General features: G+C 50.1%; 1 protein-coding gene across 1 annotated transcript in view; it reads right to left on the bottom strand.

The window, feature by feature from the left end:
* Window positions 1–18522, bottom strand: part of LOC146784238 (uncharacterized) — a 100794-nt gene extending 82272 nt beyond the window's left edge. The window contains exon 1 of the mRNA XM_085632917.1: window positions 18071–18522. Within this exon, the coding sequence (XP_085489043.1) occupies window positions 18071–18522 (452 nt within the window). The remainder of the gene's footprint in view (window positions 1–18070) is intronic.
* Window positions 18523–19426: the final 904 nt, after the last annotated feature.

The following is a 19426-nucleotide window of genomic DNA, read 5'->3' as shown; positions in this document are numbered from 1 at the left end:
TGAGAGAGAGTGGCACTGGGACCCCCATACCAGGACTATGGGGGCAGATTATCTCTACCTTGCCCCTTATATGTTTTTTTACTTTTTCTCTCAGAATAGAGGACTGAGTCCCAGGTCCTAAAATGGCTGCCACCACATTTGTGTTGATGTGGTGGCAGCCATTCAGATCTTATCATGAGATCTGCCTGTTCCGTGGATCCTCCATGGAATGATATATGCATACATTTTAACCTTATTTTTCTCTAAAACGACTGAATAGATTTACAACAAATTACAGAAAAACACTTTCTGGACCAAGATTTAGCTAACTGCCAAATTTGGTGTAATTCCGTTCAGCCGTTTTTGCAGTAACGCTGTTCCCTTTCCAGTGGAAATTGCATGGAGAAATGGTGTTTTGGAACCCCCCACTTTTTTTCTTGTCGCCCGCTTGATGGATCGCCCTGAAACATTCCATGAAGGTGATGAGGTGGGTGAATTGTTTGGGAGAAGGTTACTAGTAGACCAATTAAAGCTTTTACTATGGAAACATGGTCCTAACACTAAAACTGCCACTGACATAGTATATCATAAATCATAATATAATCATCCTTTTGCTCAAAAGTTGTAAAGATTGGCTAAAAAACATTGACAAAACCGATAGATCTTGCATAGGTGAGACATGTTGGCTTTGCCAGTGCTTGTTTGCATTTGTCACAGTTTATTATATGCCTGTTTCATATTTCGCTTCTACGTTTAGGTCAACAAACCACTCTTCCGCCAGGAATTGCATTAGACATCCATACTTTAAGAATATGTTTCTTTGCAATAATTAATGCAAACGTAAGCCTCTACTGCAGTAGGTTAAAATGCAAACTTTTCTTTAAATATAAGGAACAATATTAAAAGCGGCGATGTAGTCAGGTTCGTTTCAAGTACCAATTCCAAAAAACCTTACTCCAAAATATGACTACTGTCCAGTATTCCCATGACAAATGACAGAAAGTACCTACCTGTGCTTGAATGACAGACCCAGCAAAGGTCAGATTCAATTAGTGACACTGACTGTAGTCTATAGAGTCTGTAAACCACTTACTCTTGCACAGCTCTAAAATTAATATCCAGCTTGCATAAAGAAAAAACATCACACATACTGTTTTCTTTATCGCTTCATTTAGTTCTGTTCCCAAATCCTGTTCCAACTGGAAACTTGTTTGTCACTGTTACTTATCTTTCCTAAAATAGGTTTATACATTATTCCGGTGTATAATGGAGTAGTCAATGTGTGATGGGCCCTAGTGCAAGGAAGGAAATGTGCCCCCTGGCCGCTGTTTTAACAGTCAAAAGTAGCAATAATCAGTGTTCAGTGGGGCCTCAAGGCTCTGGGTCGCTCTGTCACTGCACCTGCTGCCCTAATGGAGTCTCCTCCCCTGTCAGTGTGCAGGGCATTCTCGAGTTAATCCAGTGTTAGTGTACAACATTTCTTTGATATAATTTACGTTTAGATTAGTTATGATGTAGTTATGATGTAGCACCTCAAAAGGGCTTAAAGCACCACGAAAAGAAAGCTAAGAACCAATATATTTTTTGTAATTTCTAAACATTTTTAGTTTCCCATGGAAACGTCTTCTGAGAGAGATTGTTTGAATGTGCCTTTTAATTATCTTGTGAAGTTTCTCTCTGCTCAGTTTTGTGTGGCAGCGGGAGTGATGTCATCCGTCAGCCCCTAGAGCTTCACGCCTTTTCTCACTCACTTTTAATATCGAATGTCATTGCTGATATGCATGCTCTTGAGGCGATTAGGCTTCGAGCTTGGCGCATGAGAAACATGAAAAACAAACAAACAGAGGTCTGTCCAGCTGTGAATGCTGTTTGTGTTTATGCATAGCTCGTCGGGACCCTTCGGGCGAGAATCCATGGGAACTGTAGCTCCGTCTTCAACCACATCCAAGTAGTTCTCATGCACGGCTGCAGTACTGGATTGGAGCCAGTTATCCTCGAGATCTCTATGGTCAGGCACTCTGGACTTCTGATTAAATAGGGCGTAAACTCACGCGGCCATAATTGATGTTGGCCTGCATGGCAATGCCTGCTTATTCCTTCATAGCATCAGAGACATTGACAAGTGAACGCAGTGGTCTTGGCCTTCTACAACACACTAAGGAAGCTAAATAAAAGTGGTTACCGGACAACACCAATAACAGAACCACCCAAGCCCTTATCACCGGCAGACTAGACGATGGAAACACCCTGTACGCAGGATGTACCAACCAGCTCACAAGAAGGCTGCAGACCATCCAAAATATAGCAGCCAGACGAGTCCTCAACCTCCCACGCCAAGCCCACATCACACTACACCTTAGGGAACTCCACTGGCTCCCGATGCACGAGCGTGCACACTTTAAACTCCTCACCCACAGCTTCAACCCTCTTCACAACACAGGCCCTGTGTATCGTAACAGCTGCATTCCCTTCAGCTAGCCTTCAAGACACCTCACCTGCACACCCCTCATGCATAAACAAAAGAAGAGCAGGGGGCCACACCTTCTTGTACCTGGCCCCTAAAGTCTGGTAGGACCTCTCACAACGCATCAGAGCCTCCTTCTTTCTTCCTATCTTTCGGACGAAGCTGGTACAGAGTGCATGGATACCCACACGGGTGATGAGTGTGCTTCAAAAACACTGCTAATATAATAGATACACTGGTGTTAGCATCCTTAGTATTAGCGCCTCAACAGTTCACAGTTCACAGAGGCCAAAAGTCAAACCACCCTGCTAAAAAAACTGTGCCCAAGCGACCTGGTTTTATTTGGACAACCTTCTCCATTTCTGACGGCTTTTGATTCTAATATGAAACTTAAAGACCATGTGCACCCTTATTGACCCTACTGCCACGTCTCAGCAGACAAGAAGCGGAGAAACAATTACCCTCGTCACAATTCTGATACTAGGTACTATGGTGATAATATTACACGTGAGTTCCATGACCTTCATCTCATAAGGAAGCATTTCATGGTCCTCCTGAAGGCATTCAGACCGCATCTACAGATATAAGGTGCCTCCGTGGCAATGGAAACCAAGTGCAGAGGTCTAACACCCGAAGAAGGATAGGATTATCTTTTCCACACATATATCTCATTGTCAATACAGGTTTTAGGTTAAGAAAGGACCACAAGCATTTCACACTGGACCATGGCACAGAACACAGCACAGTCTCAGACTTGGGACCATGTACCAGACTCTTGTATCCATGATATCATGAATTTCTCAGCTTGAAAATGTTGGGACCTTTCATAAAGCTACAAATAAAACAGGAAGAAAGTTTAACATTGCTGTGTGCGCAAATATAGACTCCCGTAATAGTTGAGAGCTTGCCAATAAAATCTCCAGCAAGATTTGCAATGCTTCTAATCCAATAAAAACTGTAACATGCCCAGGAAGTATATTGTATGCATTCTCTATCAAAGCAAAAAACATTGACAGCACAAAAAGTTTAAATATCTAGACTACCACACCTTCCTGCTGTGGATTAGTTAATTGTGTCACATGTCTACAAAAACGTTCCTCTGAATAGTTTGTCTAATGAGCGGGATCCCATAGCTGGACCGCATCATGTATACAGAATTAATGCTCAGCACGTAGACGTTAACGCAAATTGCTAATTATGGTTACTGTGAGAAAAAAAGAAATATAGAACCAATATGAAAGTAAACTATGTAGATTTGCCAAGCTGAAAATGGGGCAATCACCTCTAAGGTAAGTCATACCTCCTCCGTCTCACAATCGCTTGTGAGACGGAGGAGGTATTCCTTTTATCCTGCTCCTGTGAGAAGGATCGTAGAATAATAGTTCTTCCATGGCAGTCTATTTACACCTAATCTAGTGCTTTCTAGGTCTGGCTTGAAAGCACAGCTGTCGCTATCCTTATGTGATCAACAGACGAAGAAGTTTCAGAGTACCATTAAGAGAGAGACATAGGCTCCGCCCACATGTTGGTTCTCTCCAGTACAACTCTCGATGTTATGAGCTTCCACTAAAAAAGAGTGATTCTAATGTATGTTTTGCCTCATGGCAAAGCTTATATTCTGATGGATACATCTGCCTGTGGATTCCTCACCTTTTGCATGACCCCAATGCACAGTATTTCACAGAAACTTTTTTCCTCAGCTCTCCCACATCGATGAGAACGTCACAATGGAATGGCTCCGCACAAGACTCCGCATGATGGGATCGGTGCCATAAGACCTCGTCGGCGTGCTAACATCAGCTTCCCTTATTCCACGCCATCGGCGTGTAACGTTTTTGCCCCAGGCTCTCCATTTCTGGGAGTTATCATTGTTACAGGTGCTGCAACTTTGTAGCCGTTGAAGATGACTACTCCAAGACAGTCAGGATTTAAACCGTGCAGGGAATGCGGGGGCCAGATGTCCACCACTGACCCGCATGAAGATTGTTTGTGTGTCTGTCCTCGGATCACGATGTCGGGACATGCAGTTCGTGTAAGCGGATGAATCCGAAGGCCCTGAAGGAAAGGGAGGCCAAGTTGTTCATGGCCAAAAGGCAGAAGAGGGGTCACAAGAGATCTCGGACCCGATCGAAGTTGCCAACGCCTCATACTTTGAGGTCCTCCAAGAAGCACAAGAGGAAGTGGTGCCATAGTTCTCGCCATCGTTCTTTGGAGGTCGCGACTCCAAAGTCGGTGTCTCCGAGTCCTATGCGTCATCGTAAGGATGAGATCACTCCAATTCCATCACCAGGGGTGTCTCCGGCTTTCTCTGGCACCGAGGGCTGTTACTCCTCTGACTCCGGGGAATATTACTCCTGGTCCAGCACCGAGGTCTACTATTCCACCTCCGACGCTGAGGTCTGCTACTCCACCTCCAGCGCCGAGAACACAGAGACCACAGCCGGAGCCGAATATGGTACCTCCAGTTACGGCTCCAGAACCCTTTATTCCGGATCCAGCATATCCTGCAATGCCGACTCCAGGATTGGATCTGTCACATTTTTTAAATGCTATGTTTAGCATTTCCGCAAGGGCTGTGAATCCTACAGGTGCACCTGATGGTGCCATGGGTCCATTAGCTTACTCTCTGGGAGGGCTTTCCCTCATTTTCCCCAGGCACCATTCATGCCCTTTATGCATGTGGCACCAGAAAGTTGGCCTCCACCGGCGCCGAGGTTGTTGACGCCATTGCAGTTTCCAGAGGGTCGTTTTCCATTGGATGGTTCTTCTCCAGCGCCATCTGTATCCGAAACGGCGCCGGTTCAACCTCAGCCGACTTATACCCCTGTTCCTTTGGATCCTCCCATCGCGACGGTTCCGAAGTCAACGGCGCCACGTCTGGCGCCGTTGACGCCGATACCAAAGATGAGATCTCGGTGAGAGGCTCAAAGGCTGTTGGAGAAGGAGGAAATTCAAGAGGAGCATGAAGGGGCTGAAGAAGAAGAGATAGTGGACCTTGACCCTGAGTTTGAGGGATTACAAGAGGCTAGTGGTCTAGATACCTCCCCTGAGTGGGAATTGGCGTCACCTAAGGGCTTACCACCTCATGAGGAGACCTCATATCATGTAGTAATTCGAAAAACTGCAGACCTTTTAGAGTTGTTTGTAAGGCAAATAGTTAAAGAGCAAGATGAATTGCAGTGGAAGAGCACAGGGAAACACAAAGAAGTTGAGCAAGACTGTTTTGTTAAAGGAAAGAAGAGCTGCTTTCCACATATATTTAAGTAAATCAAATATTCAATACAGAAACAAATGAAACCACATATAAATTGCACTTGTTACATTGAATGTCATGTAACCTGTGAGGACGTGCAAAAGTGCTCGTGAAAAAGTGAACGGCATAAGTGACACGTGGTGGGTATGTACAGCGGGAACGAAGGCTCAGACAGGATTATATATACACAGTGAGATAGAATGTGATGCCTGTACAGTTAATACATTTTATATAAAAAATCTTCTGGGCAATCACAATCGTGGCGGCGTAAAAAACGCTGTGAGGGTCGACGGCGTTTCGGCCTTTATGCAATGTTAGGCCATCATCAGAACCAGGTTACCAAACTTCATTACAGTGAGGGTAGGTATCACTGTGCGAATCGAAGAGAGGCAGCGTATCCACAAGATATACGGCGAGTCACTTGAACCAGGATAAATGAGTTGAGCTGGTGCGGGCTAGAACTGGCGGAAGGATTATCGGTCAACAAGAGGGAATCATGGACCTCAGGGTCAGTGAGGGAAGCTATGTTTCCTTGCGTAATTCGGGAGCCCCAAGTATAGTCGAAGGGGATCACCAGAGCAGCTGCGGTCGGTCTGCTACTGATGCAGGCATGAATTGGTGAGCCGGCGTGATGGTTTATAAGAATGGATTGTTATTACTAATATATATTTAAGCCTTTACATGGATATTTCCTTACATCAGATCTCGCAGATTAGTGTAAAGGTAGTGGGTTTTGGTTGCCCCCTTTGACAAACAATGGGGATACATTTACAGTGTAATAAGTCTTTTTAGCCCTTCTTAGGTGTAATAAAAATTTTCTTTGCGTGCCAACTGTAATTCTGTACATATTTTTAATTTTATAACTGTAGGCCTGAAGGTGATCTTGTGGGAAAACTTAAGCTCAATGCAGCAGTCTTGAGTTGGTTTTGGTGACAAGCCAGTGCTAAAGGTGATTGGTGCACTGGAACAATTATGTATGATGGCATAGATCTGATCTGCTTCATATGAAAAGTTATGAAGTTATGATAAAGACAGTAGGTTTGGATTAGTTATTGGGAAAAGCATTAATAAAGCCAAAAGGCATTTTACAATGGCATGCTATCACGTAGTCCTACAGGCTGTAGACAGGTATTTTGTTACATGAAATCTCCAGAGCACCATGTTGGTGACACCCTTTTACAAACCCTAGAGGTTGAGGAATTTCATTGTGTTATTTAATTAATGGCCTATATGATTGTTTAACTGAGAATAGTTATTTCATATGCCAAATGTCTGATCTGTTTATTATGAAAAGGTACAACAAAGGCAGAAGGTCTGATTTATTTATAATAAAACATATTTTACAGAGAATAGCTCTGTTATTGCATCATGTTAAAACCTACAGACAGTTATGTTCTTAAATGAAGTCTCAATGATTACCTATTTATGCAAGGATTATTGTGTTGATTACCTCATTTTTTAAACTCTAGGGGTAAAAGATTTGCATTGTAAAAATCATTGCTAGAATCCCTTCGAAAAGCTTGACACAGGCTTAGCTGTCTAACAGGTTCTCGTAATAAAAAAGTTAATCAACTTTCGATCATTTGCTGCTGTGCCAGGAATTCCTCCAATCAACCTTGACTCCTAATCCAAGTCAGATTCTGGCTGGATGGATTAGATCCGTTATTACAACGGGGAAAACAAGAGGTGAAGGGAAGCCACCCCTGTCTTTATCCCTAGCTGCATCATTACACACGCCACTCGCAGCCAAAAACAGACAGAACAAGCACTTGTTAGTTTAATATCTTTTTTTGATAAACAAGTTTTTATTTTCAAATATGCATCAAGATCAAAAAGGACATACAGCAAATCGAGCAATTTGTTAGCAGACAGACCCGTCACATAGTAATTAAAAAACAGCAGCACAAGCATTCTCCCCCACCCCTCTCCCTCCGTTCCCGCCCCACGCATACCTCCCCCTAAACTAGGCCCGAGCCATTTCCCCCATACTTTATGGAACTTTTTGGGGCAACCCCTCGCAGCGTACAGTGTCCGTTCCTGTGCAGCGCACCAATCCACCCCTCTCCGCCATTTGTCTCCCTTGGGTGGGTCAACCTGCTTCCAGGCGGCCGCTATATCCCTCTTGGCCACCACCAGGGCCGTGGTTAGGAAATAGTGCTTGTTACAGGAGCCATCCAGCCCATCTGTTATGCCCAGCAGCGCTAATCGAGGGTCATGGGGGACCTCCCATCCCAGAACGTCAGTTAAGTCAGTTTCAATCTCCCCCCCAGAAGCTGTCCAGGCGAGGGCAAGACCAGACCATATGAAAGAAATCTGCCGGTTCCACCCCGCACCGCCCGCACGAGGCCCCCTGCGCGAAACAGACGCTCCGGGGTCAGGTATGCAGTGTGAAGGTAATAAACCTGGACAAGCCGCAATCGAGCCGATGCGGTGATTGTCCTGGGCGCCATAAGGGCGTCCCTCCAATCATTGTCGTCCAGAGGACCCACCCAGGCCTACCACCGCTGCTTCAGCCCACTCCAGTCCACCGGGGTATTATTAACCAAGGATCGATAAATACGGGAGATGCCCCCCTTCCCAAGATAACCCAGCATCACCTGGGCCTCAGGCGGGCTATGGTCAAGGAGTTTGGAGTCTAGGGGGACGTGAGATTGGAGCGCATGGCGCAACTGGAGATAACGATAAAACTGCGAGGGATGCAGAGAAAACCGACTCTGGAGCTCTTGAAAGGAGCACATGTGGCTTCCCCGCCAGACGTCGCCCAGGCAGGAGATCCCCAGGAGGTCCCAGCTGCGAAAGCCACCGAGCCCCGCCACCTCCCGCATCCAAGTGCCATGCCATAGCGGTGTCACCCGGGTTAGCACCCTCGACCACCGGGTGTGCCGTAGAGCCGCTCGCCACGCCAGAAAGGGGGCCCGCACGACCTCTGGATGCGATCCAGGGACCGTCGCGCCATAGAGCATATTCTGAATAGAAGAGAATCCGATGAGCCGTACCTCCAGTCTATAAGCCGGATCGTCCCACCCACCCGAAAACCAGTCGTGGACCACCAGCAGCCGCATAGCGAGATAGTATAGGTAAACATTTGTCATGCTCAGGCCGCCGTCATAGGAAGGAACGCGACAGCGGTCTAAGGCCAACCGGGATCTACCTCCGCCCCAAAGAAATTTAGTCGCGGTCTTGTCCAGGTCCCGAAACCAGGAGCGGGGGAAGGAGCAGGGCGTGTTTTGGAGCATATATAGAAACCGAGGGAGGATCATCATCTTATAAAGAGCAATCCTTCCCAACGGATTCAATGGGAGAGATTGCCACTTCACCATATCTGATCTGGCCTTGTTAACCACGGGTGCCACGTTGAGAGCCCAGCACAGTTCCGGGAGAAGGGTAACCCAAATCCCCAGGTATTTAAAGGACAGCCGTCGGAGGGGAATGTCAGACTGCCAATCAAAACACTCCCGTGAAGGGTGTAGCGGAACCAGGACAGACTTCCCGGAGTTCAAACGGAGACCAGATGCCTGCCCAAACCGATGAAGAATTCGGCGCACCCGAGGACCCGAGACAGCCGGATCTGAGAGATAAATAAGAACATCATCCGCATACAACGCAATTTTATCAGGGACCATACCCGGCCAGTCCCAACCACGGAGAACAGGATCTGCCCGGATGAGCATCGCCAGGGCGAAGAGGAGGGGCGAGAGCGGGCAGCCCTGCCGCGTCCCCCGCCCTATGGAAAACGCATGGGAAAAGGTCCCATTGACCAGCACCCGAGCTCGTGGGTCCGCGTAAAGAACCCGAACCATGGCGCGAAACTGGGGGCCGAACCCCATTAGCTCTAAGGTGTCTCCAAGATATTCCCACCCCACCGAATCAAAGGCCTTCTCGAAGTCCACCAGTAGAAGGGCCAGATAAGGAGAAAGGCGCTCTCGGTGGGCCAGAGCAAGATGCAGGCGCCGCAGGCAGTTTCTGGTTCCTCGGTTTGGCATAAACCCGCATTGGTCCGGGTGAACCAGCGCGGCCAGAAACGGGCGCAGCCGTTGCGCAAGGACGGTAGCGTAGACTTTGAGCTCGGTGTTGATAAGAGAGATCGGCCGGTACTCGGAGCAGGACTGTGATGGGGTTGAGTCTTCGGCAAGACGACTATAGTGGCGGTATTTGTTTCTCGCGGGAAGGAACGCTTCTCCACCGCCTCTGCAAAGAGATCCCGAAGCCGCGGGGCCAGGGTATCACGGAAATGGGCGTAATACTCCTGTGGAAAACCATCCGGTCCCGGGGTCTTCCCAGGCGCCAAATGGGAGATTGCCATCTTGACCTCCTGCAGGGTAATGGGCAGGTCCAGGGTCTCGCTATCCTCCTGCCCCAACCGCGCCAGGGCCGCCCCACCCCCCCTCATCAATCCCGCAAGGGAGAGCCCCTGCGTCCGGTATAGCTGGGAATAGTAGTTCGCAAAGGTTTGAGCTATTGCCACTGAAACCGTGTGTGTCTCCCCCGCAGCGTCCGCGATGGCCGGAATCACCCGGCCTGCACGAGGGTAGGTGGCCAGTCGGTGCAGGAGCGTACCGTTCTTGCCCCCCCACCCGTAGACCCAGGCCAGCCGTCGCGCCCGTGCGGTGTCTCCCAACGCGTCCTGGTCGCGCTCAAGCTCCAGGGCCTGCGCTTCACAAGCTGTAAGTTGCTGGAGTTGGCGCCGGCGCTGCCACTGCAGATGCCCCTTCGCAACCCCTCTAATAGTCGCCTTGCCGGCCTCCCAGAGGACAGCCGCAGAAGAGACGGAGCCCACGTTATGAAAGTAGTATTCCGCAATCCCTCTTTCCACCACCCCCCGAAAGGCCTTGTCCTGAAGGAACCAGGCATTCAAACGCCATGTCGGACGGGCAGTAAAGGGAGGTGGGCCGAGAGCCAGAAGCACCGGCGAGTGATCAGAGAGGCCTCACGGAAGAATGCGGACATCACAAACCCCTGCACAGTCGGTAGAGGGAACAAAAATTAGATCAATACGGGCGTGGGAGTGGTGCGCCGCCGCAATGTGGGTATACTGGTGATCGCGTGGGTGCCAAACCCTCCAAACGTCACATAAGCCCTGGGCCTCAGCCCAACACGATAGCTGTTTCGCGCGAGCGGTCCTGGTAAAGGAGATCGGACCCGTCGAGTCCAGATGGGGTGTATAGACCGCGTTGAAGTCTCCACCGAGGACAAGGGACCCCATCGGGAGCCTGGGGAGGAGGTCTGCCGTGTAAGCAAGAGCGGACTGCAGCAGGGATGACGCTGCGTAGAGGGACAGCAGTGTAAGCGGCCGTCCCTCCAGGGCGCCACATACCGTAACGGCCATACCCTGGGGGTCCAAATGCACCTGGGTCATTACAAAGGGAAAGGAACGCTTAAGCAGGATAGCCACCCCCCGTGAACCTCTAGCGAAGCCCGCGTGCCAGACCCTATCGTAGCCGTAGCGGGCGAGGAAGGGACATTTATTACCCATAAGGTGGGTCTCTTGAAGAAGGAGGATGTCAATCTCCGCGTGCTGCGCATATTTGAGGACCGCCATGCGCTTGAAGCGATCTAGCAGACCATTGACATTCCAGGACAAGACGCGCACTGCAGCTTTAGGCAGGGGTGTGTCCGCCATGGGAGCAAGTAGGGGCATGTAGGACAGGAGATAGACAAAGTGGCCGCGAAAGGGAGCCGTGGGTGGGTCGGGAAGCGCGCAGGATGCCCAGTCCCCGCGGGCACCGCGCCCACACTGGGGCCAATAAGCGCGTGGGCAGGAGAGCTCCCCGGAAGGAGGGACATGAAGAGCTCGGACAGGAGAGCAGGTCAAACATTACATGATGCCTTAGAACCATAACAACGAGGATTGCACCCTCTAACAACAAAAACCTCCCTAGGAGGAAGAAACAACCCCAAACCAATCCCCACCCTGCACCCCCCACCCCCCACCCTATACTTCGAAAACAGAAGCATCTGTCGCCCTAACAGTGTGTAACCAAAACCAAGCTAAAACGCTCAGGCCTGAGTGCTAGTGGACCCCTTAAGAAATCAGATCAGACCCAATTCACCCGCCCTGGCCGAGAGCAACAAATGTGTAGGAGCACCGAGGCCCGACTGCGAAGTCCAGCAACCAGGAAACATATCCCCACCTCCCCTCCCCGGCAAAAACATTACAAGCAGTAAGTGGAAGTCAAATGGTAGGGCTGCGGGAGAGGTCCGAAGTGTCTATTTGAGGAGCAGGCTGGGTCACAGAGCCCGCCCGCTGGGGGGACACGGCCCGCTGCCCGGCGGCGTCAGGACCAGTGGGCGCCACCGAGGAGGCCGACGAGGCCCCGGACGCCCGTCGCAGCCACCCCCCGGAGCGCACGACAGTCACCTCCTCCCCCGCGCGCCTCCGGGGCAGCGTGCGCCGTCGCCGTCGGGATCTGGAAGATCGGGGCCCTCCACCGGTGATCCCCGACCAGCACGCTGCAGGGGCCACTCCTCCGCGAGCCAGGTCCAGGCCGCCCGCGGCGTGTCAAAGAAGAAAGTCTTTTGCTGGAAAATGACCCGGAGGCGGGCTGGGAACTGCAGCTGATATTGGAGGCCCAGGGATCGCATCTTCTGCTTCACCTCCATGTAGGAACGCCGGAGCTCCTGGACCTCTCGGGTGTAGTCCGGGAATACCATTATAGTGTAATTTTGGTAGCGGAGATTCGTAGAGCGCCTGGCCTCCCTGAGGATCGCATCTCTGTCCCTGAAGTTCAGGATCTTCAGGATAAAAGGACGGGGGGGCGCTCCCGGGGGCCTCGGCGCCAGGGAACGATGGGCCCTTTCCACCACGAAACAGGCCGAGAGGCTGCCCACCGGCATCCAGGATTGAAACCAATGCTCCAAGAAGTCATCCACACGACACGCCTCCGCTCCCTCCGGGAACCCCACCAGGTGGAGGTTACAGCGGCGGGCACGATTTTCAGCGTCCTCCACTCGGCGGTGCAGTTCTTTAGAGTGGGTGGTAAGCTCACGCACCTGGTCCTGCAGCTGGCAGATATTGTCTTTGGCTGTTGAGATACGAGATTCGGCTTCAGATATACGGGCAGTAGCGTTACGCAGGTCTTGCCGAAGAAGGGCCACGTCCACCTTCACCTCCCCCACCATGCCCTCCAGGGAGGAGCGGGATGGCGTGATGGCCTGCAAGATGGCAGCAAGGTCCGTGCCAGGGGTCGGGCCCCCTCCCCAGCGGGGCTCGGCCCTTTCTCGGAGGTCGTGAACTTGTCTATCTTGGTCTGGGTAGCCGCGGGCGTCGACCTGGAAGCCCTGTCCTTACCCATGGCGGCGGCACCTGCAACACCGGGGGGGCGCTTCGCCCAGTCCACGGGCATCGGATCCGGCCGCGGCGATTCCAGAAGGACTCGGGAGGAGAACATCAGGAGGACACCTCGTTAGATCTGGAGGCCACTCGTTACTAGCCCCCCGGTGTATCCCCTCGCCAACCGCCCGATCCGGCAAATGATGAGCCCGGTGGAGCTGCCGCCCGCCTGCAGCCAAGGATCTCGCCCGGAGGGGCACCACTCCTCACCCCGCGTCGCAGCCAAAGTCACCGGGCGCCTGTCCGCCTCGGAGAGTCCAACACGTCCACCGCCCGTGTACGGCTCAGGGCTAGGGGCTCCAGGGGCCTCCGCGGACAGGGCCATCCCCAACACACAGGCCCCCAGAGGCGGATATGGGGGGGGGGAGGTTAAAGGAGGAGGAGGCGAGGGATGACCATCCACCTCCCCCTGACCGCCGGCCTGCGGCCCGAACCCCCGACGCAGCGCCACACCACCAGCTCACCGCTGCAGGCCTCGGGGCAACAGGGCAGTTCAAGCAACGTTGGTGGGGGGAGAGGGGGGAAGCCGGACCCCGACCGCCGACACCCGGTCCGATGGGGAGGGCCCCCGCCACCTCCAGCCCCCACAGCCGCTCCGGTCTCCCCACCAGGGAGTGCAATCAGCACCCCACTCACCGCCTGGTCGTCAGCCCGGCTCCACGGCCCGGGATGGGCCCCACAGCACCCCACCGCCAGCCACAGGATCTCAGGTAGGGGCCCCTCCGGGGGGGGGGCCGCCACAGCAGCAGCGACGACCTCTCCGGGCAGCCAGGACCTCCAGGCCTAGCCGCCTCGTGGGCGCCGCGGGCTCGAGTAGCCGCGCGCCTGCACCCAGCATCCAGGATCGTAGCCGCCTCCCACCGGGCGCTGATTAGAGGTGACAAGCATAGCTCCGGGGGGCGATCACGCCCCAAACTCGCACCGGTGACAGCCAGGCGGGCCAGGGCCCCAAGACAGCCAATAACGGCCGGCCAGGGCAGGATCAGGCAAAGCGGGAAGGATCGGCGGGGTCCGGCAGCCGGAGCTTCATGGCAGAGCAGCCATGCCGGTCAGGCGCCACCTAGCGCTCACTCAGTTTAATATCTTTTAGAGACAGAAAGCACTGTGATGAAGTATTACCTGGATAAGCAGAGAGGCACTATGTGGAGAACGCACAACCTAAACCTCATGGCTGTAGCAGGCAGAGCTGAGTACATAGAAATAACTGATTTGAGTAGAGCATGTTTTAAAGAAAAGCACCAGTCTAAACAACAACTTTCTGTATGTCATCCTTCAAGATTGCGGCTTCTCTAAAAAAAAAAGTCCCAATGGCAAGCAATAATAAATATATCAATAAAAGATGAAAAGAGCAGATTTTCCAAGCACTCAAATGGTTATAATTGTTTATATATAATTGAATGTGTTGCAGCATGGATAAACACACTACCTTAACGCAAATATAGATTATGATTCCACTGAAGCTCATGACCGGTGTCTATTGCGCACTCGAGTATGTGCGTCCCCTTTAGAAAACGATTCCATTTGAAAAATAATTCATACACACAAGTAATCGCTTGAACTAGATGTCAGATGCTCAACAGATTTCAAGTCTGGAGCTATGACTTTTCTTCAGGAGCTTTTACTCCGTTAATGCTGTATTTCTATGTCTATATGCAAACGTCTTTCCTAGCGAGTCCCTTTCCCGGTGTTCAGAGTTCATGTTGTACCAGCATTGCCCAGACTGTGCATACAATTAGCCAAGGTACACTAGTACTCCCCTTTTGATCAATTGATTGCAGAAACTTCTTTCTGCCGAACTTAGTGATCGCGACGGTTTTCAACAACTAACCAAACAATGTACAATCCAAGGATAATCTTAATTGTCCAATGTTGCTTTGCCAGTGTTAATATTTGGATCTCCACCCCATGTCAGCAACGGTGGACAGTAAGCTTACTCGCAGGCCAGACTATATCAACCAACTATTGATATATGTGGCATCCTTTCATTTGCGGTCTTGCATTGAGCTTCTGAGTTTGCCTCATAATTATATAAATATATTTGAAGAAGATAGAAGTCCATCTGTTCAGGAAATACTCCGCTCTAACGCAGAAGAGCTGCCAAAACCCATCAATTCAATTACTTACCAGGAGAGCAGTGTTGCTGTGTCTTTCTTCCCCAGCAAACGCTTGCATGCAGATTTTCTCCATAAGGATACACATAGAAGCTGCTATCACAGCTTAAATAATGAGGTCCTCAGAGGTCTCCATATTCACCATCCAAGTTGGTAAAGATTTACAGGGAAAGGGGGGAGAGTCAAAAAAGTGTCCCGTCCAGTGAAAGACTTTCTAACTCATGAGTGTTTAACTTGTTCCCTTTAAAATTGTTGAGATCACTTATCCTCTTTGAACCTGTAAACTTTGCAGTGCCCATCTTTCGAAGTATACATTACACATCTGTATTTTTATACAATTGTTTTTTCTTAATTATGAGGAAACTTTGTGCATTATGTTTTCAATTATTTTGTTTTTCAAAAAGTGCCGATATGTCGATAGTATTTTCTCACTGTCTACAAACCATAACCCCTATTTCTAAGGGTAATTGGGCACAGGTCATCCACTTGACAAAGGCTTCGCCGAAACGCGTCATACTGTTTGGTTTTTGAGACAATAAATCTTTATTGGACTCGTCCTTTGGTGTGCCGCTGGAAGTTATTCCTTACTCTTGAATGGCTACTTCCTTGTGGTAATATAATTAGCGGTACTGTGTCCACTGCTGGCACCGGTGTCGATAGGAGGGTGAGCGGCTGCTCACAGTGACTTTCGAAAACACATATATATATATATATACACATATATATATATATATATATATATATATATATATATATATATATATATATATATATACACATACATAAACGTTATTTTGTGCAACTATATTTTTGTTTCAAATCTGTTTTATTGAAAGAACAGATCAAAAGGAACAATACAACAATCAAGTAATCATGAGAAAGAAGAAAATAAAAAGAGAGGAAAGAAGAGGAGGGGAAGAGGAGAGGAACAGAAGAGGGGAGAGGAAAGAGAGGGAGGAGAGGGGTGCAACATAAACAATGCCTTAAAAAAAGAGAGAAAAGAAAAAGTCAGCCAATGAAGACACAAGGGAGGAAACCATGTGCGTTACAAAGCAGTCTTAGAAAAAGGACAGTACTCTGGGAGGGAAAAGGCATCCAAACTGTGAGGCAGGGCCAGATGGTGACAGGTTCCGTTAGGAGGGTGGGGCTGTGAGAAGTGTAGACAAAGTGCGCAAGATACCCCACAACAAGGACTCAAGACCCTGTAGGAGAGAGAACCATATGGAGGGAGGGCCCAAGCAAAGTCATAGTAACATGCCAGAACAGTACCCAGCAGGGGAGAGATTAGACAGCTTCACTATTGGGCCCCCAGATTCTGCCCGCATCAGAGGGGGACACAGTGTCCTCGAAAAGGTGCAGAGCGCGAAGCCTCAGAGGCTGAAGATGGGCGTGGTCAAGTTTGCATAAATAGTCTATTAGTGGTTGACACATTTTTGTAAATTTGGTTTGCCAGAATTGTAATGGCGCTGTAAGTAGCTCCGGGCAGTGGGTAGCCAATCACCTGTTTAATGTGGCTAAGGACCTCTTTCCAGTAAGCGGTCAAAAGCGGTTAATGCCACCAAATGTGAAGAAAATCTCCAGCAGCGCTCGTACAGCACCAGCCAACAGGGTAGGAATTGGAGAACATCTTGTGTATCCTATGGGGAGTGTAATACCATTGTGTCATGACTTTATAAGCAGTTTCCTTCTGAGAGATACTGTGAAAGACCCTCGGAATGTCGCGACATAGCAGATCCCATTGTGCGTGATATCAACCGAAGGGCCGGACTGCCATCGTGACTGGTATGTATGAGGAGGAAGACAAGGGCCATGTTGGAGAATTTGATATGTGCGAGATATCAGGCCCCTAGATTCATCAAATGAACGCCCCAACCGTTCGAAGGGGGTAAAAGGACGAGTGACTCCCGGGGCGGAAGACGATGCCTGAACCCAGTGCCGGATTTGGAGATACTGTAATCGAGCCCCCTCTGAAAGCTGGAAATCCCATTTGCATTGGTCAAAGGATTTAAAGGTGGGTCAGGATGGCAAGGGGTTCGACAACAAGTGTGAACAACAGGGGGGGACAAAGGGCACCCCTATCGGGTGCCCCTGTGAACAGAAATAGGACCCGTAAGTTGGCCATTGACCCGGACCTGGGCTTGAGGCGAGTGTTATGGAGCCATGATCCTAGCAATCATTTGAGACCCCAATCCTATCTTATGTAAAATGGCCTGCAGAAAGGCCCAGCCCACCCGGTCAAATGCTTTCTCAGCATCGAGTGACAACAGGCATGCAGGTATATTCCAATGGCAAGCATTCCCGACTAAATGAGCTATGCGCCGCACATTATCTGCGCCATGACGATGACGAATGAAGCCCACCTGATCAGGCTCAATAAGCCCAGGTAAATGCGGATCGAGATGTTTGGACAGAATTCTGGTAAAAAGTTTGAGATCTGTGCTTGAAAGCGCAATGGGGCGAAAAGAGGAGCACAACATGGGGTCCTTCCCTGGTTTAGGAAGAAGCGCGATCTCAGCCAGCGTCATAGATGTGGAGGGTCCCCCAGTATCCGAAAAAGAGTTAAAGAGAGGAAGCATATAGTCCTGTATCTGCGAAAGAAATGTGCGGTAAAAGGAGACCGGGATACCGTCCGGGCCTGGAGACTTACCAAGGGGGAGGTCTGTTAACGCACCAGTAAATGCGTCTAAAGTAAGCGGGTCTCAAAGAAGTTGCGCATGATACCCGTCAATCGGAGTCTAGCTGCACTCCCCCAGAACTGCCTGGATCCGTTCCGAATTAAGCGATTCCTGTGCATAAAGGGTAGTGTAATAATCATACAAGGCTTTTAGCTTGACTGTTTCAGTGGTAGCCCACGTGCCATCATCCAATTTTATTTTTGCAATGTGAGCCTTTGCTGCCCGCTTCCGAAGGCGACGCGCTAGGACTGTTCCTACCTTGTCCCCCCTGCGTAGTATCGTTGCTTCAATGCTAAAAGAGCGTTCTCCGCATTGTTGGTCCTATGAGCCCGTAACTGGCCCCAAAGAATGGCCAGACGCTGCTTGGTAAGGGCCAGGGGGTGTTCCTTGTCCAGTTTTTCCAGCGCTTTGATGTCCCGGGACAGGTTGTCCTCAAATAAGCGAGCCTCCCTAGCCTGAGCTATCGCTATAGAAGTTATGTGACCCCGAGTCGTGGCTTTAAAGGCGTCCCAGACCACAGGGAAAGGAGTTTCAGGTATGTCATTGGACAAGAAATAGGACAGGATAGCATCACGGATCTCGGCTACGTCCACAGGGACCCGAAGAATGTGAGGGGATAGTCTCCAGCGAGGCGAGTGGCGTGTGTGAGGTGAGCGATCGTGTAGCAGAAGCTCCACATGAGCATGGTCCGAAATAGAAATCTCAGACATAGAAGCCGAGAGGACGTCACGGATCAGTGAGAGGGAAACAAATAGATAGTCAATACGGGAGTAGGAGTGATAAACATGAGAATAATAAGAGTAATATCGAGTAGTTGGGGAGTGATAGCGACATACATCCAGCAGTCCTAACTCCGTAAGCTGTTTTTTAAGGGAAGAGACATGGCCCCGCCCCATGAAGCGTACCAGCACTACGGTCTAATCCCGCATCCCACACCAAATTGAGGTCGCCCCCAAAATGAGTTGATGGTCGTTGTGTGTTATCTGTTTCCGTAGGAGGTCCCTAATGAAGAGATCCTGTGCTTGATTGGGAGCATAAATATTGCAAAGGGTGAGTGTCTGTGCCCCAACTCGGACCTCCACCTTGAGGAATCTACCCTCATTGCCACAAATCACTCTATCTGCCACCTGTTGGATACCCTCCCTGCAGATGATAGCTAGCCCAGCCGTTTTAGTAGGTCCAGATGTCCAGCATTGAAAGGGATATTTGGTGTGGGCCATACGGGAAGTGTCCGTCTTTACCAAAGGAGTCTCCTGTAAGAAGATAATGTCTGGGTTCTGTTGCAATAAATATCGCCAGACTTGGTGACGCTTGTTAGGGGAATTGAGGCCCTTGACGTTAAGAGAGAGGAGTTTCAACCAGGATACAGAGGTCATGTTGAATACCGGTTACAGGCAACCGCCATCGAACGTGATGAGAACAAAATGCAGTGCAAGGATCCCCAACCACCTCCAACAGACCTCTATTGAAAGCGAACACAACCATAATGCATCACAATGTGCAGCATGTTACAAGAGAAAATGAATGCGCCAATGAACATTACGTGGTCGAGAGACAGCACATTCCCAATATCAAAGCCCTCCCTCCCTCCGGACAGGAAAAAAAAGAGAAAGC

Source organism: Triturus cristatus, chromosome 11 (assembly GCF_964204655.1).
Source record: "Triturus cristatus chromosome 11, aTriCri1.1, whole genome shotgun sequence".
Taxonomy (NCBI): Eukaryota; Metazoa; Chordata; class Amphibia; order Caudata; family Salamandridae; genus Triturus; species Triturus cristatus.
This window is presented reverse-complemented; position numbering and strand designations above follow the sequence as displayed.